Consider the following 26488-nt stretch of genomic DNA (forward strand, 5'->3'; position numbering starts at 1 on the left):
AGTTGAAGCGTAAATACGTATTAGCCATTCGTATGTATAAACGAATCAAAAAGATAAGAACACTGCCTGTCACCAGGTGTTTGAGGCGATGGACAGTTAATCCATATGTGTTTACTCATAGTTATGAGTAAATTTATTATTCTCTATTCTCAAAATACTATTAAAATCTCATCATCTTTATAACCCATATCATCATCATTATCATTATCAAACAAATAATAAACCAAAGACAAAATAGGAGTGAGTGCTTGTATTTGACAGGACTTTCAACATATAAATGCAAAAAACAATTCTTCTGACGCCCGTATGTGTTGTATGTGCAATGGATATAGACCTCAACGGCACCGCTCAATTGATGAGCCTCGAGACGACTGGAAACAGTGTAACATCTTTGTTCAGGTGTATAAAGAACTGAAACGATACTATTTAAATGCTGTAGGGCATGTAATTATGAATTCTTCACATGCACATGTGTGTCATGTGAAAATATGCAAATTTATTCATAACAATTAGACGTCATGTATATATCTCAAATAAAGAGTTACCAAAGTGCACACAGGACGCCCACAATGCCCATCAATCACGCTAACTTGCTTAAATATTATAAATTAACAATTGTGAAACATTAATTTGTTCAAAGAAGCTGCTAATATCTGCAAGATTCATCCATCACCACCAATCAAGAGAAGTGTACATGACTTCACGTACACCCCATACAATAATCAGTAGTAATAAACGATTCAGGTAAAACCGCGAGCGGGATACGCAACCCTACTGCCATTTTTGTTTTCTTATTTTTTCTTTTAATGGCAGGGGGACGTATGAGGACCCATGGCTCAAGACCGGTGTCTAGGTGCCTTCATCACCTCCCGAAACCTCTAATTTTAGAGAAATCTACAAATAAGCAGCTATTATTATACTGTAAACATTAAGTATTATTTAGTAAAAAATGTAATTAAAACATTATCAATTTCATTGCGCAAATTAACATAACAAACAAACATCAAAAGCATCCCGCACACACCCCGGACATCAACATAAAAACAAACAAATCACTCAAACCATAAAATCCATAAAGCACCTAAAAAGAATGTTGATAAATCATAAGTATTCCGAGAAATATATAAATGCATATGACGAACAGCTATATTAAACCGACTTCAACATCTAACCAGTCACACCAAAATGAAAATATTAAGTAATCGTACAATAAAAATGTCTTTAAAATTAAACGTTCATTACGAAAGACAACAAAAAATAATAACACTGAAATTTAAACATACCAATATTTCAATAAATATGCTGGAGGTACTATCTCCAGGAAGTGAGAGTCTCGAAAAACATGACACCCATAACTTAAAAAACCTCATTCAAACACAATATTAAGTAAAAAATGAGTCAAAATAATCAAGAAAACTTAGCTGCTTCAGACTTAAATGAAAATAAACCCATCGTCTTTCCCAGTAAAGGAATCGGTTTGTGTTAAGATCCCATCTCACATGGACTAAAAACCGAACTGAAAATATACTAAATATAGACTTTATAATTGCAAAATTATAAACATAAAAGCAATGTAACCAATTATTTAACAATACAGATGTTCATTAAGGGCGGGCGGGGTTATCACCCTTTCGTTTTCTTGCTCCATAACTTTGCCTGTCAAAAACAACCCTCGAATGGCGTCTCACTAGATGTGCAAATCATATATACCCCAAAACGAAAAACTCGTGCGCTTTCGAGCTAAAACATGCACACAAAACCAGTGCATTATACGCGCTAAACCATTACCATAATCTCTCTTCTAAATAACACGTATTAAACCATACTATACCGTATTTATCAAACCGAGAATAATTTCATTTACTCATAGTTATGAGTAAATTTATTATTCTCTATTCTCAAAATACTATTAAAATCTCATCATCTTTATAACCCATATCATCATCATTATCATTATCAAACAAATAATAAACCAAAGACAAAATAGGAGTGAGTGCTTGTATTTGACAGGACTTTCGAATAAAACAAAGAGAGAATACAAATAATATAAAACATAAAATGAATACCTAAATATTCTCCACCACGTTATATACCTCTCGAACTGTGTTTTAACTGAAAAGATACAATTATAAACATTTGTAAAAGCAATAAAACTAATTCAATCAAAATAGGCACACTATGGCCTTCAACAACGGTCAACTGACCACACAAGCCAACTGGCTTATCAACATCAGGCACACTCTGGCCTTCACAAACGGTCAAATGACCACACAAGCCAAACGGCTAATCAACATCAGGCACACTCTGGCCTTCACAAACGGTCAAATGACCACACAAGCCAAACGGCTAATCAACATCAGGCACACTCTGGCCTTCACAAACGGTCAAATGACCAATCGAATAATGCACAAGAGAATTAAACAGATATAATAAAACAATATTTACAAAATTAATGAAAAACATTTAAACGGAAATAAAAAATATCATAATCATAATCCTTATAATAATAATAACATACTACATAAACCATACCTTTATGTTCTCCAATACTTAATATACCATTCGTACTGTCCAGTTACTGCACTGCAAAAAATAAACTTGCAAAGATTGTTAATTCCATGTGAACATGCTTTTTAAGAAAATAAGTTCAACTAACAAAAGCCAACCGGCTTTCACACATCAGATCAACTTGCTTTAAAAACGGTCAACTGACCATACAAGCCAACTGGCTTACCAAATCAGGCCAAATGGCCGTAAACAAATTGGTCCAATGACCACAAGGAAACATACACACAACACAAACACAGAACTTAATAATACTCAAAAGCATTTCCAAACCATTTATATAATAATATATTATAGTGTCTTTAAATGTGCTACGAACAACACATTATACATTTCAAATCACACATACATTAATAATGACTTTTCACAAATCTAAATTTAGCGACACCGATAATCTGTCTTTCAAAGAACCTTTAACATATCCGTCCTTAGTGGAAACACTTTTTCATCTACCATGTCTTTGCCAAAGTCTATCCACAGTCTTATTATTGGCACTCATAGATGCTCCACCAGCACGAAAAGAATGAAGTCCATATTTAGAAGAAACATAACCCAATAGACTTAACTTCTTCTTAAAACTATCATTTATACTAGAATAACTTATATGCTTATTATTAGAAATCAATTTGAAACAGTGTTTAACATTTTACAAATAAACTGGTCTAAACACATAATCAGTAGATGAACATGCAATATCTGCAACACACAAATACTTTTCAAACAATTTCACAGGACATGTGTCTGTATTAGTTTTTGCAATCAGAACAGTATTACCCTCTCTTAAAATGTCCGTTTTTTACTTTTCAACTTTAATATCACAATGCGTATCTAAAAATACAACATCTGATCTTTTAACAGACAAAATTTTACTTATCCTAAAAAACCAGCATAAAATAAGAAAAAGATTGTAACGCCTCTTAAATACCCAGAAGAACAATCGCTCTCAGAAACAAAAGTGTGATAAAATTTCTTAAATATATCCGATGTAATAGGCTCCTTTTTAACTACCGGCTTTGCAATTCTCCGAATGCACCCAAATAAAATACATCATAATAATCCTAGTAATAATAATAACATACTACATAAACCATACCTTTATGTTCTTCAATACTTAATATACTATTCGAACTGTCCAGTTACTGCATTGCAAACAATAATTTTGCAAATATTGTAAATTCTATGAGACTTTCGTTCTAAGAAAGTTCGGTAACCTGACAAATCAAGCCAACAGGCTTTCACACACCATATAGACTGGCTTTAAAAACGGTCAACTGACCATACAAGCTAACTGGCTTTCAAAATCAGGCCAATTGGCCTTAAACAACTTAATCCAATGACCACAAGAGACATGCACAAATACCAAACACATTTTACTAATGTTCTCACAATCAATACGTATGTTCTGCTCTTAAAATTAAAACTACCGACTTGACATTTGTTTTAAGGTTCAATTCACCAACACAGACAAACTTTAAGCTACTGATCGAACCCTGGCTCAAATTTCCATGGCAATAGCATAAGCTCAATTGATATACTAGAACACCGTATTAATTTTGATTTACTAATTTGAAAACAACTAAATGCTTAACACACTCAAATACAAAGCTATAGGTACTTGGTCGGCTGCAAAACTCGTCAATTTTTGGAATTTTAACCCATCAAACAAATCTCAAAGAAAACCGGTATTGATGTAAAGTTGAATTTCTGTGACTCTAAAAGGAATACATGTACCATCTGAGAATAATCCCTGTTGCTGAACCGTTACTTGTTTTTGTTCAATTAAACGCAAAACCTAGAAACTCATTCATTTGTACGTGCTAAACCATAACCATACTCACTTTCTCTTCTAAATAATATGTATAGACCAACATCATTCGGTATTTATCAAACCTAAAATAATTTCATTCACTAAAAATTCGTTAATGTAGAATTATCCATTCACAAAATACTGTCAACTATTCCTCCTCCTCATCAATAACGTTAGCATCATCATCAACATTTATAACATCATCAATAAAATCATCATTATTAATCTTAACAAGTTATTTTCTAACACATAATTACACAATAAAAAAAAACCCACAAAAAAAACAACAAATTATACCTTTCGAGCTGCCCTCTTACTATAATGTTACACTATTCATTATTTATTCTTCGAACTGTCCAGCTTCTGAAAAAATAAACTTCGCAAACATGTGTAAATGCAATTTCAACATGTGTTTTGAGACATTTTTGTGAACTGACACGCAAGCAAACTGGCTTATACGCATCTGAAAAAAATCTGCTTTCAACAAACTGTCAACGGACAACCCGAGCCAACCGGTTAATTTACATAAGCCAATCTGGCCCTTAATAACATACATTTAATGCTCTCCAATATATATAATATCCTTCGAACAGTACAATCTTAACATTAAATAAAAACAAAAATGTAAATGTAAACGCACGTTTTAACACATTTGATTAACAAACTACACGCGCTAACTGGGTTTATCCACATCTGGTCAACTGGCTTTCACCAAAACGATAAGCAAATTACACATGTTAACTGGCATTCAAAAAACGGCCAAACACCATAAAAGCAAAATGTCTTTACACATCAAGCCAACAGGCCACCAAACAAGAACAAAAACTATCACGAAAACAAAATGACTTATATTGCAAATAAATCCGGTCTACTTTTGTTATCATTACAGTACCTAATCTTTAAAAATGCATTTAACTATGACGAAACTAAATTTAACAAAACCGACAAATGCCTTTCATCTACGTTTAAAACAACAGTCTTATTGTCAACGCTCTTTTCAAACCAAATTTATACCACAGTTTATCCAAAATATCGTAAATTAATTAGCACATATGCATGCACCATTATTGACACCAACCTTGCAGGGAAAACTTAACGTCTTAAATTATTATGAAAAATATAATAACTCAAAATGTTTTAATTCAATTTTTTTTTTTAATTGTATACAACAATAACATATAAACTGTTTATTCAATATCCAGCAAACGAGATGTAATATATGCAAAACACAAACATGTTTCGAAAAAAGTTTACAAGACAAGTCTCTATAGCTGTTTCATAGATGAATAGAATATATATTTCCGTAATGTATCGATTTTTGATGTTTCATTCTTAATTCACAATTGGAATACCTGAATAGTTTAAAGATATGTTCGCATAAATTTTTATCCGCTCATTATCATACCACGTCATATATCGCACACAACCATCTAGCTGAATTATAAGGAAAACGGCATTTAATTGTTATTAATCGTTTGTTGAATTATACGCTTGGAACTAATACACAAACTTGTAAAACATGTATTACCAAATAAGGTGTTATATCTTATAAACAATAAAACTAAAGCAAGGTGTTCGTAAAAACATGAGGAAGAGTGATCTAACTCTGCTATCAAAACAACCTGGAGTGACACACTATGTGGCCTTACCTATATATAATCCTACCAGACCATTACATTTGCGACCTCTTTTTGAACTTAAATAGTTTCATTTTTACCCAATAATCAAATCAATTGATGTATCTGAATAATTGGAACTAAACAAAAACAACAGCACAAATAAAGATATGGAGCATGTTATTGAATATACTTATCATAAAAGTTAACAAGGAACACAACCTGTGTTAATTTCAATCGGAATGTTGTTGCCAGCGTTATTACAATAAACAGAACCAACAAGTCTGACCTTTGTTCGAAGTTCCAGCTCACCATTCCGCTTCTAGCAGAGAATCAGTCCTCTCATCAAAAATCTCCTTCCGAATACTATGTATTTCGCAAATGAACGCCTAAACTACTTTATCACCCTTTCGTTTTCTTGCTCCATAACTTTGCCTGTCAAAAACAACCCTCGAATGGCGTCTCACTAGATGTGCAAATCATATATACCCCAAAACGAAAAACTCGTGCGCTTTCGAGCTAAAACATGCACACAAAACCAGTGCATTATACGCGCTAAACCATTACCATAATCTCTCTTCTAAATAACACGTATTAAACCATACTATACCGTATTTATCAAACCGAGAATAATTTCATTTAACTGCGTGAGTTCAAATTGATGTTTATGTGTTCTTCTTTAAGGAAGAATAAATTGAAGTTTTCAATGTAATACATAGATTCATAATCACGATACTAATAATGAAACTGGTAATTATATTGATTATAATGACGACGGTAAAATAATTATATTGCGTCGTGCAAAATGAACATTAAAATGAAAGGTTAACAGTTTATTTTCTAGGAAAACAGCAAAACACATCGTTCCTTCTGGAATTAAAAGGTATGTCATAAACATACATACTATAACCGATCTATTACCGATAAATTACTCTTAATACACACATACACATGGATAAATGACGTGATCACATGCAATTTAAGGTGTCGTAAAAACAAGTTTGGGCATATATGACCTTCTTTAATGCTCTGACCCTAAAACCTGTTATTGGCGTTGTCATATTTTTTAAAATAAATACTTTTTTTAGTTATTTGCATGATATTATCCCCGTTTAAACAATATTTAAGACACATATGAAATATTTCAATACACCTGCAGTTTTTTTCCCAATGAACCATTCATTAAAAATAATGCTACGCCTAACATTTAGAACATCATGACCTCCACAATTACAGTATTTTGATGGTAACTATACGCACGTTATTTTTTCGGCGTAGCTGTATACACCAGCTTTTCACCTTTGTAACTGCCCAATAACATTCAAATAAAATTTCCCGCGGCTAGGTGAGAATGAATACACTTCATTTATCCCATAGGCTGATTTGAGCATACGACCAGAACATTAGAAACATGTCCGCGTCTTTGAAACACTATTTTACTGCGTGTTCAGGATGAAACAATTTTATCTCTAATGAAAAGGCTTAATAATTAGATAGAACAGTTTTACACTAAATCTCGACATCAATACAGTTTGTGCGTGCACCTTTTATTTTCAGCGGATTGCCAGCGCGAGAACGTTTGTACTTAAAGGCTATGTTTCTCCTATTTAATGCTAACTTCCATATTCCTGTCAACATGTTAACGAGCAGTGGAAGCGAGGCCTCACTTAAATGCATTGCATTTCAACCCGCGAGGTATCAGGGTCAGTTCGCGGTTAGTGTGTGTGAATGTCAGAGTTTATATACAGCGCTGCGTCTTCACGACTACCTTATGTGCTGACCGGATTTCGCGGCCAGTAAAATAATCGTTATATAATAAAGACGCTATAGCGTGAACTAGGTAAACTGGAATTTTCTTTAGACCAGAAAGATATTAAATGAAGATATCCAGCGATTTAATTATGGTATGTCAATAATAGATTCTTAATGTGTTTTCAACAATACCATGATATATATTATTTTTTATTAACAAGAATTATTCCACCATATCGACTAATGTATTAAGCATGAGCGCGATGATTCACGATACTGTAAATATTCGAATCAAATAGCAATGCCCGACAAACCACTAAAACAGGTTTGTTCGAAGAACGCGCGTATAAATATTTAAAATATGTACGGATACTTCGCGTGTGGCCGGTTGACTCATATGTTTTAATTTCACTTCCATTCTTCTGTTGGTTTTCTGTTTTGTATCTATAGGTTTATAACCAGCAATATGTAATAATGTAAAATAAGCCGCGAAAACTCCGCGTAACATCCGGTACTGCGTGTGATGCAGCTAAGAACTGCACAGAAAAAGACATTCGCTATCCTTTATCTCATTCATTGAACTCTTTACCTTTCATAAACTCCAACCACAATCAACGCCGTATATCTTTTTTAAAGATTTTTCTTGTTTATGGTAACTATACACACGTTATTTTTGTTGATAACTGTACACAAATTATTTCTTATGATTACTAAACACACGCTATTTTTTGCTGTTCATTATACACCAGCTATTTTGGTCAAACGCGAGCAGTTTTACTAGTTTCACAACAGTGCGAAAGCTTCATATCAGTGCAATTTTAATATTTTCACATATACCGGTAATATGAGCGAGCCCCATGCAGATTTGCAGTAAATGTGACATCTGGATTGTTCGATTATAGCTTTATTAGAAAAATATCCGGCCCGTGGTGGCCATGTTTTGAAACAGAATGGAAGAATTTTTAAACTCATCTCAAAATATCATTACAACAAATGTTCCAAGCATCTTTCATTTTGATTCGGACAAAAATGCGACTTTAAGTTCAGAATTTTGAACTTTAGCCATATAAGGAAAACTGCCCCAAGCGGAACCATTTTCAAACTCGACAAAGATATAATTGAAAAAAATGTTTTGAACAAGTAATATTATGATTGTACAAACTATGTGACTTCTTAAGTGTTCACATGAAGAAATCTTCCCCACTTCATTGCGGCCAAGTTTTTCAACAAACCGATACAATTTCTTTACTCGTTTGAGATATCATCGGAAAATGTTATGTGCAAAGATCATGCAGATTGGGCAATAAATTGGAGCTCTAGAGTGTTCAAAATCTTTTTTTAAGTTCATCTTTTTTTCTTTTTAGATCCTATATGACCCACTGTCTAACTCGGCCGAGATAAATGTTCGGAGTGAGTTTCATGAAGATTGGGAAATACATGTGGCCTCTATAATAAATGTTGAAGACGAATGGCGGACAAAGGTGATAACAAAAGCCACAAGAGCTTGTCACAGTAGTGCCAAAAAATCCCCGCCGAAATGTGTTTGCTTGTGTGACAACATTTGTTTTAGAGAGTAGAATAATATTTGTAAAACATGACACCTGTGTCATCTATTTATACTTCAAGGATCAATTAATTATATAGTGTTGGAGTTATTCTGTAGAGAATTAAATATATGGAAATGAAAGAAAGGAAGGTTATTAAAAAGAAGACTATAAACAGTTACTGATCTTGATCACTTTATTTTTCCTTAAATTCATCTATTCATTTTACAGTGAATACTTCAGTGTTTAAATTAAAATATTATTGTAAAATTAGATCAAGGGAGATATTAAAATTGAAAAGCTAAAATATTTACTATGAAAATAAATTATATATTATTTAAAATGATAAATAAATAAAAATAAAAAAATAAAGGGATATATTTCAAAAACTACGGCTGAAAGAGTTATGGTTCATGTTTACTGCACTTCTCTTAGTTGCCATCTGTTTTTATTTCTAGTTTCAAGTAGATCCCTTCAGAAGAGCGAGTTATGCTCCGGACAAAAATTTACTTTGAAATTAAATAAAGGAAGATAATTCAAAAACTAAGGTAGATAGAGTTATGGTTCTTAGTCACTGCACTTTTCCTACTTGCCATCTGTTTATATTTCTAGTTTCAAGTAAATCCCTTCAGTACATTTAGAGTTATGCTCCGGACAAAAATTTACTTTGAAATTATATAAAAGGGGAGGTAATTCAAAAATTAAGGTAGATAGAGTTATGGTTCTTAGTCACTATACTTCTCCTACTTGCAATTTGTTTATATTTTAAGTTTCAAGTAAATCTCTTCAGTAGATCTAGAGTTATGCTCCGGACAAAAATTTACTTTGAAATTATATAAAAGGGGAGATAATTCAAAAACTAAGGTTGATATAGCTATGGTTCTTGGTCACTGCACTTCTCCTAGTTGCTATCTGTTTATATTCTAAGTTTAAAGTAAATCCATTGAATAGATTTTGAGTTATGCTCTGGACAAAGTTTCGGACGGACGCACAGACGGACGGACAGACGCACAGACGGACGGGACCAATTACTATATCCCCTCTGAATTTTGTTTCGGCGGGGATTATAAGCACCGTAAGCTCGTGTGAAATGAAAATGAAATGTATTTATTTTATTTAAGCGTGTTGTGTTTTGCTCGCTTGTTCTTGACCGTCTTTAATAAATAAGTTTATATAACACTTATGGCGGGTTAATAATGTTTGGTCCACATCGATCCACATGAACCCTGTTTGAGTTCAACATATATCCCAGAACAGGTGCGTGAAAAAAATAATGCAAAAAAATACGAAACTTCTGGTAACATGATCAACAAAGAAGAAATTAACAATTGTTCATGTATTAACCACATGTTTCATTATTTCGTTGATATCTCTCAAGATCAATCTCCTTTATAAATGCACGCACGTATTGCATTAGTATGGATTACCTGCCCCTGACACTTTGTATTGGGTCAGGCACACATGATTCATGGCGACAGCCAATGTGTTTTTTAAAATGGATAATTAATTTATTTTCGGAGCAAGGAGTTCAAATCATGATAATCGGTACGTTTTATTATAAATAATATATTGGCGATATTGATTTGTCTTGTTTCTTACGTAAAACCTTACTACATAGACATATTTATATGGCTATATTTCGAAGAGAACGGATTTCGGATAAACTTTTATAACGCAATGTTTAAGTTATAATTTACAATCCCTTTGGTTTATCTTAGACACATGTGTGACAATTATTCCATGTGCCATGAGATATTTCCATATTGGGAGTGTGGAATTTTCTACTGTTCGATTTAGTTTGCATGATGCAAAGTAAACACTACAGAGTTTCTTGAAGACCTTAGTTTATGTTAGTACAAAATCTCCAACGTATTGTTAAGCATATAAGTGGACGGGGAAAACAACAAAATACACATGGAACGACCACCTAGCCAGCATTTCTTGCATCAAAAGTACTGACCACTTAGTGACTTTGTGAAATCAACTGACTGCTTTCCCACTCGAATATATATATATATGGTTATATATATATATATATATATATATATATATATATATATATATATATATATATATATATATATATATATATATATATATATATGGTTATATATATATATATTAAAAAACTGGCCTTAAACATTTATTGTTCTGAAATAATATAATTTTACATTACATGATTCGCATATAAACTGAAATGTTGTATCCACACATAATTGATTATTTAAGTAAATCACATTAAACATTTTCTATGGATTGTGGACTTTATTTTCCCTTGGTGTAATTTCATGTACTTTAAAGGTGTCAAATCGGATACAACTTATTATTTTTAGAGTATTGTTTTACATATTAATTGCTTACATGGCTATGTTTACCTGGAAACGATCAGAAAGAAATCCTGTTCAATCATTTTTTTTCTTTTTATAGCAAGTAATTTAAGAAAAAAGTTGGTACATATTTCCCGGTATATCTATATGAAGCAAAAACTTTAAAGATGCTGGGGACTGTTTCGTCAAAGGTCGTACGACAATTCAAATATACAATTAAAACTGGACAATTGAACATATAAAAGCCGTTAAACAACATGCACTCAAAATTTGGACCATGGTTAAGAACATTATGACATGTATCAATTAACTGAAATTAGCAATACTATGATTTCGTGTTTATTAATAATGTTTATTTGAAATATGCATCATATTCTAAATCTGTCACATGATGTTTGATGAAACAGCCCCCATGACCGGTAAGTCAAAGTCAATATTTTAGGATGAAAATATTTAATTCACAATATAAATTAAGGTGCGGATTATGACAATGTGAAAAACATCGAAATTACTTTATTTATTAAGTCTGTGTGCTTGGCAAAAAAATTCGATGTGCAATGAATTCATATACACCGTTGAGCTTCATGCAAAGTGAAATTTTGGCACCGATTACAGGCGTATTCAATAATGCATTCTTAAATCTTGAGATATCGGCACCAACTGCAAAAAAAAACCGTTTTTTATGCACTCAGGATTTTTGCATACATATTTCAATGACTTGAGATATTTGCAAAATTAAAGTACTTAACGGTGTGTTTTCCTTCTGTCAAGCCCGTGTGTTAATCAATGTGAACCCCGTTGACCCTGCACCATAATTACTGTTAAATAAAGTTGAATGCCTTGATATGTTGTGTGTTTTTTAAAGTTATATGCCGGGCACTCAAGATAGAATCTTTATTTACCGCTCAAATGGGCCCTGATGCAGCCCAAATGGGGCCCATAAAGGCCATATACAGTTTTTTGTTCCATATGGGACCAACATATCTTGCTTTCTTAAAAAGGCGTACGGGTAAGATCACCGGACGTAAAAGAATGAAGATAAATTCAGACACTGCTTACATAACTAGGTGAGTTGTTGTTTAGACACGTGTGACAGGAACTAAAAGTGACTATACTGACTGAGTTTGTCACAAAAGTGTCGAAGAATTGGACTCCATGATGCAAGTTAATCAAACATAATATCAATGGGTCGTGGGCAGTTTTAAACACACGCGCATGGTTTTAAAACATGTTATATAAGACCGCTATACAATGCTGTATAATAAATACCCTCGCGGATTCAAACAAAAATAGTTATTTTGATATGAAAGTCTATGTAAATAATGTGACCCCTGGCGTGTGTCCAGAATCGACTCTATCGCCATGGCATGATTGGAACAAGTTGCGTTGAAGAAAACAATAACTTGGAACACACCAATTATTTTACCTTTGCGCCTTGTGATCATCCTTCAAGGTCAACGATCAAATATATGGGGGGGGGGGGGGTGGGAGGACATAGTGTTTCATAAACACACTTTGTTTTTATTTAAAACGCACGCGACTCAAATGTGCTGAAGTAGTCAAAACTTACAAAGAATACTGTCAGTCCTGTAAACATAATAGAAACAATAACATAAAATATTTTACTTCAAAATAGCTATAAATGTGCATTGGCGCCACCTTCTAATCTGAGCGCCACCTCCTTGGCATTGGCTCCATCTCTTTTTGAAAAATGCATATTTATCTTATTAGATCGGTAAGAAGCCGATGTTTTTGTGCAATCGTTTTTATGTAATGAGCGATTTCATTGACTGGGAATTTAGTCGTCACACAGGCAAAATACATCGATTTGCTTTTACGAATTCTACCATGCCACAACTTATAAAGGTCCTCGGGTTTCCAAATGGGTTGTAATTGTATGTTGCTGTACAACTTAGGATTAATTTATAATCGCTGAATCGCACTACATTGGTTGATTTTTAAAACTTATGCGAAATACGTTGAAAACAAGACGGCATGAAAGGCCCAAAGTCGCTCACTTGAGATAACAAGATATTATTGGGACATATCTTCTGACCAAGTTTCATGAAGATCAGAAAATAAATGTGGCCTCTAGAGTGTTAACAAGGTTTTACTATAGCCATATAAGGAAAAATGCCCCGCCCCCTGGCAGCCATGTTTTTCAACCAACCAGCATCATTTTTGAACTATTCCAAGATATTATCGTAATAAATCTTCTGACCTTATTTCATGAAGATTGGATAATAAATGTGGCCTCTAGAGTGTTAACAAAGTTTTACTAAAGCCTTATCAGGAAAAATGCCCCGCCCCCTGGCGGCCATGTTTTTCAACCAACCGGCATTATTTTTGAACTCGTCCAAGATATTATTGAGACGAATCTTCTCACCAAGTTTCATGAAGATTGGACAGAAAATGTAGCCTCTAGAGTGTAAACAAGATTTTACTATAGCCATCTATAGCCATATAAGGAAAAATGCACCGTCCCTTGGCAGCCATGTTTTTCAACCAAAGGTTACCATTTTCAAACTCATCCAAGATATCATTGGGACAAATCATCTGACCAATTTTCATGAAGATCGGAAAATAAATGTAGCCTCTAGAGTGTTAACAAGGTTTTACTATAGCCATATAAGGAAAAATGCCTCGCCCCCTGGCGGCCATGTTTGTCAACCAACCGGCATCATTTTCGAACTTTTCCAAGATATTATTGGGATGAATCTTCTGATGAATCCACGGGGCGTGGGGGATGGTTTGGGTGGAGTGCATTGTGGTATGTCAGGTAAGCGTTGTTTTGTCAAACTTTAACATAAATTTATCAATAATATGCATATTCTAAGTATAAAATGGGCCATAATTCTGTCAAAATGCTTGATACAGTTGTCTGCTCGTTTATAGGTTGGGGTCATGTTGGTAAACAAGTATGCAAAATATGAAAGCAATATGTCAAGGGACACAGGAAATATTTGGGGTAGTACGCACACTTTAACATAGATTTATCAATAATATGCATATTCTAAGTATAAAAGGGGCCATAATTCTGTCAAAATGCTTGATACAGTTGTCTGCTCTTGTTTATAGGTTGGGGTCATGATGGTAAACAAGTATGCATAATATGAAAGCAATATGTCAAGGGACGATGAAAATAATTGGGGTAGTACGCAAACTTTAACATTTGCACGCTCACGGAAACGCCAACGCCGGGGTGAGTAGGATAGCTCCACTATATATATTTCATATATAATATCGAGCTAAAAATGTGTGTGTTCACATGGTAGTTCGTGATGATATTTTGTTTATGCTGTTATTCGTTTCATTTTGCTGGTCGTGTCGTTATGAAGTTTGTAGGGTCGCCTTATTTGTTGGGATATTTGAGAAGTGGGGTAGGTAATAAAGGATTTTCTCTAAAGTTTTTTTCTATACTAGCGCATTACGCTTTGTATATGTGGATTAGATCAGATAGACGCGCTCATACAGATGCTTCTAAGGATTAATCCTATTCACGAAAACACTCACGCACGGACTGGCGGACATGGCGATACCCTAAACACATTTAAATTAACTTAATATTACCATCAAAACTAAAGTTATTGAGCGGAAACTTAAATTTAGCAACTGCGACCTTGATCTTGTTCCGACGCGCCAAAAATACTATCCCAAGCTGGCACTCATGGAGGCTTTCTGTATTTAAAGATTCACCCAGATCGCTTAATAAAAAGTGAAAATTATAGTTATTTGTCGTTTTACGCCTCCCGCTCGCCATACCTCTATCTAATGACCAGTATTTTTCAGCTTCGTTTTAAACCTGATTAAACAGTGTTTTTTTTTAATTAACACAGCTGCTAGCTTTGTCTGTTCTAACCAAAAATGTCATCTGTTAATTTGTAAACAAGAGTAAAAGGCGCTTACCGGAGATCCCATTGAACAATACTGTAATGAGCAGGTAGAAATCACAAGGTTTCACAATGGACTAATACGGAAACTGTCACGGAACGAACCCGATATAAAATTTTTAAACAATCTTTTTTTTAAATTCAGCCCAGCTATAATTAAAACGAATTTTTTTTTATTTCTGAGCAAGCTTCAATATGGGTCGGTCAAATATGTATCGAGTTTACAAATAGTTTTACTATAGCCAAGTAAGGAACACTAGTATTTGACCCCACTTTACACAGTTTCAAACTCGACCAAAATATCATTGGGAACGAATTTCTGAACAGGATTCATGAGGAATCGAAAATACACGTGTCCACTAGAATGGTCACAATCTTTTCTTTCATATGACATCGTGGCGATGTAATCGACTTTCACTTAAGTTTAAACGGACGTATTATTGGGACAAATGTTCTGACCAAGTTTTATGAAGATTGGGAAGTAACCCATAGAAAGTTTTTGTTTTTTTTTAAATTAAATTTGGTCTATTTACCAAATGTTTGACCCTACGTTACCCGGTTTTGAATTCGCCTACGCTTTCATTTGGGACAAATATTCCACGGCCGTACGCAGGATTTTTTTGACTGGTGGGAGGGGGGGGGCTACAGGGAAGTGGAAGGGTTCTCCCCTCACGATTTTTTTTTTAATTTGGCACTTTTCAAGGTGAATTTAAATGCTTAGAGAAACTTATTTTGTGATAAAAATGTATGGCATATAACAAGTAAATCAGCATCTTTCTGAACTCTAAAGCTTTAAAATAGGTTGTGAAATTCACACCAATGTTTAAAGCTTAAGATGTCAGAAATGTATGACGCTTGATGACGAAGCAAAGCAAACTTTGAAAATTAAAAACCTTTATTAAGAAATGTATCAAAGTATAACTGACATATATCCATAATATCACTTTCTCTTTGAATTCAAACCTCCTCTCAAGTTTGAAGGTAAATTCCTAATCAAATGTTTATAATCTACTACAGATGTGTACTTTCACCATCATCAACACAGATAAAACCATAACAATCGTCTGCAACTTCGACATCAGATTGGACTTTGAAATTGTCTCTAAAATAACTGTTCTCCAGAGGTTTTTAACTCACACTTTCAGATATTGAGCTGATTTTTGGTGTGGGAGTCTACCTACATGAACAACAGGCGAATAGTGAAATTTGTTCCGGTCAATGGAATTTTGGCGAAGTTATGGGCCTTGTTTTTTTCTCTATAAGAATCGATTTCCGAAAAGTTGATAACACAACTCTTTCAGATTTAGAGCTGATTTTTATGCCCCCCGGTAATGTGGCATAAAGCAGTCAGACTGTCCGTCCGTCCGACTGGCATTTCCTTTTCCTTTCAAAACGCTTGACGATATTGACCTGATATTTGGTGTGTGAGTCTACCTAGATGACTTTCAGATGAAGTATGACTCGTTCCGGTCCATTCATTTTTGGCGAAGGTATGGGCCTTGGACTTCGACAAAGAAACTAACCGGTTCAAATTTATGACGATTATCCATATCACCGCTCTAATTGCTTCCAACATTATTTGTTTTTCACAACTTATTAATATCCGCAATTTTCAGACCTAACACATCCCGTATCAGTTGCTTCCATTAGCTACGTCTCTTTCCTTGGTAAATCAGAAACGCAATACATCAACCATTGATAGATGAAGCATTCATGATCAAAAGTGGAAATTGACTGATCGGAGATGTGAGTGCAAGGCGATTATAAAACATTTCCAAGAGGCTTATCTCTACTGGCGTTTAAATAAGTGCTAATCCTCTTGTTTATCAGGGACAATCAAACACATCTGTTCTTTTGTATTCAGATAGAGTTTACTGTGGATCGTTTCATGAAAGAAATATTTGCAGTAGGCCCTTTTTTAATTCCTAACTCGATAGCCAGCTGGGGGAGGGGTCGGGCCCCATGACCTGGTTACGGGCCTATGTTCTAACCAATTGTAACATTGATTTGAGAGGAATCAATAAACAAGGAAATTCTAATTCCGAGGTGGCGCCAAGTTGTTCACAAGCGATGGACGCATCTAGTGGCTTAGTAGGTTTTGTATGTTGTTGATGATATATTTGTAAATCGATTTGATTTTCAAAACTTCACCATTTCACATATTCTTAAGGTCCCAAGGTTTCTATATGAGGTATGATTGTATGTTTCTGTAAAATAAATGGATCAATTAATCTCCGCTTAATAGCACTACATTGTCAAATTTTTAAACTAAGGCGAAATATGTTAACAAGAAGGCCAAGATGGCCCTAGTTCGCTCACCTGAGAGGAGTCGGTTCATTCAATCTTTACCTAATGTCAAACTTGACCTAGATATTGACCAGACAAACATCCTGGTCAAGTTTTATCATTATTGAACAAAAACTCTGGCGTAGGGAGTGTTTTTGTTTTTGTAAGATTTGAAATGGTGACCTATATTTTGAGTTTACCCCCCCTTACCAAACATCAAACTTTGCTTACAAGGATTTTGTATAATATAATGAAAATTTGGACAATCTGAGGGCAATAATTATGGCATTAATTATGCGATTTTGCTCATCATCAAACTTGACTGAGATCTTTCAGCAACTTTGATAAAAAATGTTTGAGAAATGTGAATGCTAGAGTGTTTACAAACCTAATGTGGACAGACGGACAGCAAACAAAGACCAATCCTTAAACCTCACCTGAGCAATCAGGTGAGCTAAAAAGTGTGTTTCACCGATCTGAGCCATTTTCCAACTTGTCCAAGAAATATATACAAGAGGCCCATGAGGGCCTGAATCGCTCTACTGCTATAAACACTGTGCAAGTTTGGAAAGAATCAAATGGAAACTGTGTACTTAATCGCGCAAACAAGGAGAATTTTCTCAAGTTCAAGGGGAGATTATTGTGTACTTATTTCTTCAATACTGCTCATATTCGATAGGGTTCAAGTCCTCATTGATATAAAGATACTGTGCAAATTTGGAAATAATTGGATGAAAACTGTGGAATTAATTGCGTAAACAAGTGGGATTTCAAATTTTTTTCATATTCAAGGGGAAGTCATTCTGGACTCATTGCTTTGATATTGCTCTTTTTAAACAAGGGCTGTTTGTAAAACATGCCCCATATGGGCTGTCAGTTGTAGTGGCAGCATTGTGTGAATACGTTTATTGTCACTGTGACCTTTACCTTTTACCTAGTGACCTGAAAATCAATAGGGGTCATCTGTAGTGGCAGCATTGTGTGAATACGTTTATTGTCACTGTGACCTTTACCTTTTACCTAGTGACCTGAAAATCAATAGGGGTCATCTGCCAGTCATGATCAATGTACCTATGAAGTTTCATGATCCTAGGCGTACGCATTCTTGAGTTCTTATCCGGAAACCATTTTACTGTTACGAGTCACTGTGACCTTTACCTTTGACCTAGTGACCTGAAAATCAATAGGGGTCATCTGCCAGTCATGATCAATGTAACTATAAAGTTTCATGATCCTAGGCCTAAGTATTCTTGAGTTATCATCTGGAAACCATTTTACTATTTCGAGTCACTGTGACCTTGACCTTTGACCCAGTGACCTGAAAAAGTTTGAAAAGAATCGGATGAAAACTGTGGATTTTATCGGATAAACAAGAAAAAGTAACCATTTTACTATTTCGAGTCACTGGGACCTTGACCTTTGACCTAGTGACCTGAAAATCGATAGGGGTCATCAGCCAGTCATGATCGATGCACCTTTGAAGTTTCATGATCCTAGGCTTAAGCATTCTTAAGTAAACATCTGGAAACCATTTTACTATTTCGAGTCACAGTGACCTTGACCTTTGACCCAGTGACCTAAAAATCAATAGGGTTCGAGTCCTCATTAATATAAAAACACTGAACAAGTTTGAGAAGAATGGGATGAAAACTGTGGACTTTATCGGATAAACAAGAAAAAGGAAACCATTTTACTATTTCGAGTCACTGTGACCTTGACCTTTGACCTAGTGACCTGAAAATGAAAAGGGGTCATCAGCCAGTCATGATCGATGTACCTATGAAGTTTCATGATCCTAGGCCTAAGCATTCTTGAGTTATCATCCGGATACCATTTTACTATTTCGAGTCACTGTGACCCTGACCTTTGACCTAGTGACCTGAAAATCAATAGGGTTCGAGTCCTCATTAATATAAAGACACTGAAGAAGTTTGAAAAGAATGGGATGAAAACTGTGGACTTTATCGGATAAACAAGAAAAGTCTAATGCACGCACACACACACAGACACCATACCATCCCATAAGCTCTTCTGCCTTTGGCAGTAGAGCTAAAAACCAATGTATTGACTAAGTTTCACGATGATTAGGCAAAATATGTGACTTCTATAGTGTTTGATCACAAGGTTTCTCTCTATATAGTCACATAAGGAAAACTGCCCCAACCCCCTGGCAGCCATGTTTATTGACCCATCGGGACCATTCGCAAACTCATCTGAAATATATATAAAACCAATCTTTTCACCAAGTTTCATGATGATTGGGCAAAACATGTGACCTAGAGTGTTCACAAGCTTTTTTATTACTATATAAATATAAGAAAACTGCCCCCCCACCCCCCGGCAGCCATGTTATTCAACTGACCAGAACCATTTTCCAACTCAACTCTCGTATCAAAGAAACAAATGTTCTGACCAAATTTCATGAAAATTGGACAAAAAATGTGACTTCTATAGTGTTCACATGTTTTCACTATATACATACAGAGAAAAATGCCCCGCCCACTGGCGGCCATGTTTTTTTACCGATCTGGACCATTTTCGAACTCGTCCGACATATCAATAAAACCAATGTTTTGATTAACTCTCATGATGATTGGGCAAAAATTGTGACTTCTAGAGTGTTTACAAGGTTTCTCTATAGCCATATTAGGAAAACAGCCCCGCCCACTGGCGGCCATGTTTTTCAATGGACCGGAACAACTTTTGAACTCAACCAACATATCATTAAGACAGACATTTAGACAAAGTTACATGAAGATTGGGCATTAAATTCGACTTCTACAGTGTTTACAAGCTTTTTTTTTTACCTAGTGACCTAATTTTTGACCCAGCATGACCCAGTTTCGAACTCGATCGTGATATCATTGGGACAAATCTTCTGACCAAGTTTCATGAAACCCGGACACTAAATGTGGACGGACGGACGACGGACAAAGACCGGTCACAAAAGCTCACCTGAGCAATCAGGTGAGCTAAAATAACATCCAACCTCGAATAACAATTAACACATAAATGATACACACAACTACACTGTATTATTATGAAAACATTAATAATCAAAGGGGAGTAACTACTGTAAACTTAAATGCAATATTAAGAAGAGTTGTCTCGCATGTTACATGACCTTAAATCATGATTGTTTACAAGCATTTTTACTATATAAATATGAGGAAAACTGCCCCGTTCCCCTGGCAACCATGTTTTTCAACGGACCAGAACCATTTTCAAACTTAACTCACGTATCTAGGAAACAAAGGTTCTGACCAAATTTCATGAAAATTGGGCCAACAATGTGACTTCTAGAGTGTTCAAATGTTTTGACTATATACATATAGAGAAAAATGCACCGCCCACTGGCGGCCATGTTTTTTTTACCGATCTGGACCATTTTCGAACTCGTCCGAGGTATCAATACAACCAATGTTTTGACCAACTTTCATGATGATTGGGCAAAAATTGTGACTTCCAGAGTGTTTACAAGGTTTCTCTATAGCCAAATAAGGAAAACTGCCCCGCCCATTGGCGGCCATGTTTTTCAACGGACCGGAACCACTTTTGAACTCAACCAACATATCATTAAGACAAACATTTTGTTGTTGACAAAGTTACATGAATATTGGGCATGAAATGTGACTTCTACAATGTTTACAAGTTTTTTTGTTTTTTTTTTACCTAGTGAACTAGTTTTTAACCCGGCACGACCCAGTTTCGAACTCGACCGAGATTTCTTTGGGACGAAGCTTCTGACCAAGTTTCATGAAGATCGGACAATAAATGTGGCCTCTAGAGTGTTTACGAACAAATGTTAATGGACGGACGGACGGATGACGGACAAAGACCGGTCACAAAGCTCACTTGAGCAATCAGGTGAGCTAAAAAAAAAACATACAAAATTTACACAACCTCTGTATTTCTCCATCGTCTTTTTTTTTTAATTTCTCGGTCCGTAGCAACACCTCGGAAGTATCATTTGGGTGTTTTCTTATGCATCTCCAAAGAAAATGGCAAAAATAATTTCTGGCCGGGAATAAAGGCGGCTGCTTGGGTCCACAAACAATGTTTACAACGTACGACGCACGCTGCACGCCGTAAAAAAAATAAATATTGCAATTATTTTATTCAATGATTATGTATTTATCTTAACAAAAACAGTCATGCAGCACACTTGTCAAGTATTCGGCTTATTTTGGAAGGTGGAATCTGAAGGTGCTTCGCTGATCTTGTCTATTGACGAGAGCACTTGCGAGAATAACTTCAGTTGTCCTACTCCGTTCAACAGTTGTCTGTAAATCAAACAATACATTTATTTATTTCGTACATGGGAGGGAAGGAAAATAACGAAACAATTATCTCTGATTGATAATTAAATGGCTATATGGTAAAAATATTCGATTTTTTTTACATGTATTATTAATCGAAAGTATTATTAATCTAAACAGTTTCATTCAAGTGCGTGTTGCAGTGTTCAATATATAAATTTAAACTATGGCTGTTCTATAAACGCATTCTTCCTTGCATTTAGATGCTGTTTATTGAGAGAAAACGCTTTAATTAAAATAACATATTTGAGGGAATATGTGTCTGAATGAGGTCGAAAGTAATGTTGCACAAAGAAAATCGTCTGTACATGTCATATAAACAGTATACACTTGTATAAAACTATCGGACATTTTCACGGTTATGTTGCACAACGAAAAATCGGCCGTACGTATCATATACCATTGTACAATTGTTTAAAACTATTGGACATTTTGACGTGTTGATAAATTGACATAATTGAAAAAAAGTTTCAGATTTCCTAACTTTCGTTGTATTCATCATATTTGCAAGTAAACGGTAATAGTGTACATTTACCACATTCTAAAATATCGATTGTATGCATCTGTAGACGATTGAAAAACCTGAAAGTTGAAAAGCGTTACAAACCCGAACCGATTGAATAATTTGGAGAGTTCTTTTGTTATCTTTTATTTTGTGACGTTACGAGAATTCCTTATAAAAAGTATAAAATACCCTTCTCTATGAGCACGGATGGCCGAGTGGTTTCAGCGCTAGTCTTTTACTCAAAGGGTCAGTGGTTCGAGCCCAGTTAATGATTTTTTTTTCTTAATTTAATTTATTTTTGTTTAAAGGGATCTTTTCACGCTTTGGTAAATTGACAAAATTGAAAAAAGTTGTTTCAGATTCGTAAGTTTTCGTTTTAGTTATGATATTTGTGAGGAAACAGTAATACTGAACATTAACCATGCTCTAATATAGCCATTATATGCATCTTTTGACGATTTTAAAACCTAAAAATTATAAAGCGTTGCAACGCGAAACGATTGAATAATTTGGAGAGTTCTGTTTTTGTCGTTAAATTTTGTGAAACTACGAAGATTGCTTATATAAGGTATAAAATACGTCAAGAATGTGTACTCGGCGGAATAGCTCAGTAGGCTAAAGCGTTTTTACTTCAGGACTCTGGCAGGACTCCAGGGGTCACTGGTTCGAAACCTGCTCCGGGCAATGTTCTTTTCCTTTTTTTTATTTTTTTCTTGAATTTTTCTGGAGCTTTTACGATCCAATGTTTACATTTATCAATATAAAGCATTTAATGAATAAGTTAAACAAATGCCAAAATCTGTGAAAAGGCCCCTTTAATACTTGAGCTATTTAGTTCCAATAGTCACATTATCAAATAGCTATTTATCTTCAAAGCATGCCAAAATCTGTATAAAGATCCCTTTAAAGCTGTAACATGAATTTCTTTTATTGGCAAAGGTACATGTAATAATAAAATTGGAGGAAAAAAACACGAAACAAAGCAAATGTAGCCATAAGAGTCATTGTAAGGCTTTTAGTTACTGCTACTTTAACCAATGCTCAGAAAATATTGAAACAACCTTAAAACAAGCAAATTCGTTGAATTGATATCCCCCGCCTATATACTTCTGGACACAAAAGTGTTATATTTGACACTAAAAAAAGCATTTTTTTGAAAATACAAAGGGCCATAATCATAATATTATTATAATGTTATTATCAGATGGTGTACAATGCCATTTGGCGTGCATCATCCTATTATTCATATATATACTCATACCAAGTTTCAATGAAATCCGCAAAAGTACTTCCAAGATATGGCTCCGGACACAAAAGTGACGGAAGGACGGACAGCCGGACAATGCCAAAACAATATCCCTCCGCCTCTGGCAAGGCATATATACTCATACCAAGTTTCAATGAAATCCGCCATAGCACTTCCAAGATATGGCTCCGGACACAAAAGTGCCTATAGTAAAAAGCATTTTTTCAAGATACAAAGGGCCATAACTCTGTTTTTAACAGATAGTATAAAAGGCCATTTGGCGTGCATCATCCTCTTATGCATATATATACTCATACTTAGTTTCAATGAAATCCGCCAAAGCAATTCCAAGATATGGCTCCGGACACAAAAGTGCCTATAGTAAAAAGCATTTTTTCAAGATACAAAGGGCCATAACTCTGTTTTTAATAGATGGTGTACAATGCCATTTGGCGTGCATCATCCTCTTATGCATATATATACTCATACCAAGTTTCAATGAAATCCGCCAAAGCACTTTCAAGATATGGCTCCGGACACAAAAGTGCATATAGTAAAAAGCATTTTTTCAAGATATAAAGGGCCATAACTCTGTTTTTAACAGATGGTGTACAATGCCATTAGGCGTGCGTCATCCTCTTATGCATATATATACTGATAGGAAGTTTCAATGAAATCGGCTAAAGCACTTCCAAGATATGGCTCCGGACACAAAAGTGCCGGACGGACGGATGGACGGACGGACAGCCGGACAACGCCAAAACAATATCCCTCCGCCTCTGGCAGGGGATAATAATCAATATATACTGTGCTGGAACGGTGAATTGGGTACAAATAAATTAACAATTTGACAAAAGTGACGAATATACTATCACGACTTGGCCTTGACAGACAAGATGTTTTGCAGACACTTACTCCCGCAACGCATATTTGAAATGGTGAAAGAAGAACAGTTTTCAAGCAATTATACCCTTCCTTTATGACCTTATCATTAAGGTGTTAAAGCTTTGAAAGTTATACAACCGGCAGCTCATTCCTGGTTGAGTTCACACACTTCAGGAGGCAAGGCCAAGTGCATTTAGCTTCTTGGCCTTTAGCTTTAGGCCAATATAATTACTGTGAATTTCCTAGTGTATTACATTTATTATATCTGTGAATTTTCTAGTGTAATACACTAAAATAACTATGTATTCCCTCATCTAATACATTTTAATTTTTGCGAATTCTTTATCAAAATACAACTCAATTACTGTGAATTTCCTAGTGTAATAAAATATAATTACTGTCAAATCCCAGGTGTAAAACATTTCAATTACTGTAAATTCTCAAGTGTAAAACATTACCATCACTGTAAATTTCCTAGTGTATAACATAAATATTTCTGTGAATTTCCAAGTGAAATACATTACAATTGCTGCAATTTCCCTAGTTTGAAACATGATAATTAAAGTGAATGCTCAAGTGCAATACATTATCATATCGTTCAATACCCTAGCGTAATAAACTATTGATTATTCTGAGTCTCCTGGAATGATACAATATAAATGTTAATTCATTTATCTGACAATTCTGTATTGTAATACATTATCATATTTGTGAATTCCTAAGTGTAATACATGATCATATTTGTAAATTCCATAGCGTAATACATTATCATATATGAGAATTCTCTAGTGTAATACATTATCATATTTTTAAATCATATTTGTAAATTCCCTATCGTAATAAATTATATAATTACGGTGAGTCAACTAATATGATTCAATATTAATAAAAATGTATTTATAATGACAGTTGTTTCTCTAGAGTAATATCTTATCATATCAGATTGCGAATTCCCAAGTGTAATACCGTATCATATTTATAAATTCCCTGTTGTAAAGAATTACTGATGATACAATATCAATTTTAATGTTTTATAAAATCGGTGAATTCCTATATTATGACACCTGTGAAAGTCTATATTAACAAGTGGGATTGAGCTTTGGTTCAGAACCAAAGGCCCGAGTGTAAACAATCCATCAACATTGTAAATATACTTTACCGGAGGTTAGTTTCTGCTGCATTTGTGGCAGAGGAAAGCTGGTCAGCCACGTAGCTGGTCCGCTCTTTGATATCGCGAAGAAAAGTGTCTCCAGAGAGCAGCAGGGTGTTTTCTGCTTGCAGAGATTTTATTTCATGCTACAACATAAAATATGTTAATAATATTATTGCTTACATTACAGCAAGATCACAATTATAGAATTTCATGACTATGTACTTGCATTAAATTATATTTGTACTGAGTAAAGCAACCACATTATATAACAATATACCAAAATCAAAACAAAGTGCAAAGAGTCAATTCCTCGATTGAGTTGAAGCTGCTTAATAACCATATCAGCCCTAAACCATGAAACAAAGCAATAATTGCCCATAAAGAATACATGCAGACGATTGTGTCTTGCTCGACAATATTTATGCAGTAACATGGTGTCAGTTAAAAGCAAAGCACACATAAAGTGCATTGAAGTTCAGAACGTTAGTTCCTTAGATCTTAGAAAACTCCATTAGACAATGATACTTATAATCAAAGGGCAATAAATCCCTGAAAAATCATTGCACCAGAAGACCTGACAACGAAAAACATGA

At 34.6% G+C, this 26488-nt stretch overlaps 1 protein-coding gene and 1 long non-coding RNA gene across 5 annotated transcripts in view; both read right to left on the bottom strand.

Annotated features, from left to right (window-relative positions):
- Positions 1 to 235: 235 nt before the first annotated feature.
- LOC127845711 (uncharacterized) lies at positions 236 to 6472 on the bottom strand. 3 transcript variants are annotated; one of them, XR_008033328.1, is made up of 3 exons: positions 6278 to 6472; positions 4670 to 4735; positions 236 to 2583 (listed from the first exon to the last, which is right to left on the bottom strand). It is a non-coding gene; the product is annotated as an uncharacterized LOC127845711 (long non-coding RNA). The 3 variants fall into 3 exon arrangements; XR_008033329.1 differs by lacking the exon at positions 4670 to 4735; XR_008033327.1 differs by lacking the exon at positions 6278 to 6472 and having other exon boundaries at positions 4670 to 6269.
- A 9906-nt stretch (positions 6473 to 16378) lies between these two features.
- Positions 16379 to 26488, bottom strand: part of LOC127845708 (endosome-associated-trafficking regulator 1-like) — a 32005-nt gene continuing 21895 nt past the window's right edge. Inside the window, exons 6-8 of one of the 2 annotated variants that reach the window (XM_052376802.1) lie at positions 25902 to 26038; positions 21953 to 22070; positions 16379 to 17708 (exon numbers count right to left, since the gene is read on the bottom strand). In XM_052376802.1, coding sequence (XP_052232762.1) covers positions 21956 to 22070; positions 25902 to 26038 — 252 coding nt within the window. In that variant the 3' untranslated portion in view covers positions 16379 to 17708; positions 21953 to 21955. Of the gene's footprint in view, positions 17709 to 21889; positions 22071 to 25901; positions 26039 to 26488 lie in introns of those variants that run through there. The other variant, XM_052376801.1, reaches the window with a different exon arrangement.

The sequence above is a fragment of the Dreissena polymorpha genome, chromosome 9 (genome assembly GCF_020536995.1).
Source record: "Dreissena polymorpha isolate Duluth1 chromosome 9, UMN_Dpol_1.0, whole genome shotgun sequence".
Lineage (NCBI taxonomy): Eukaryota > Metazoa > Mollusca > Bivalvia > Myida > Dreissenidae > Dreissena > Dreissena polymorpha.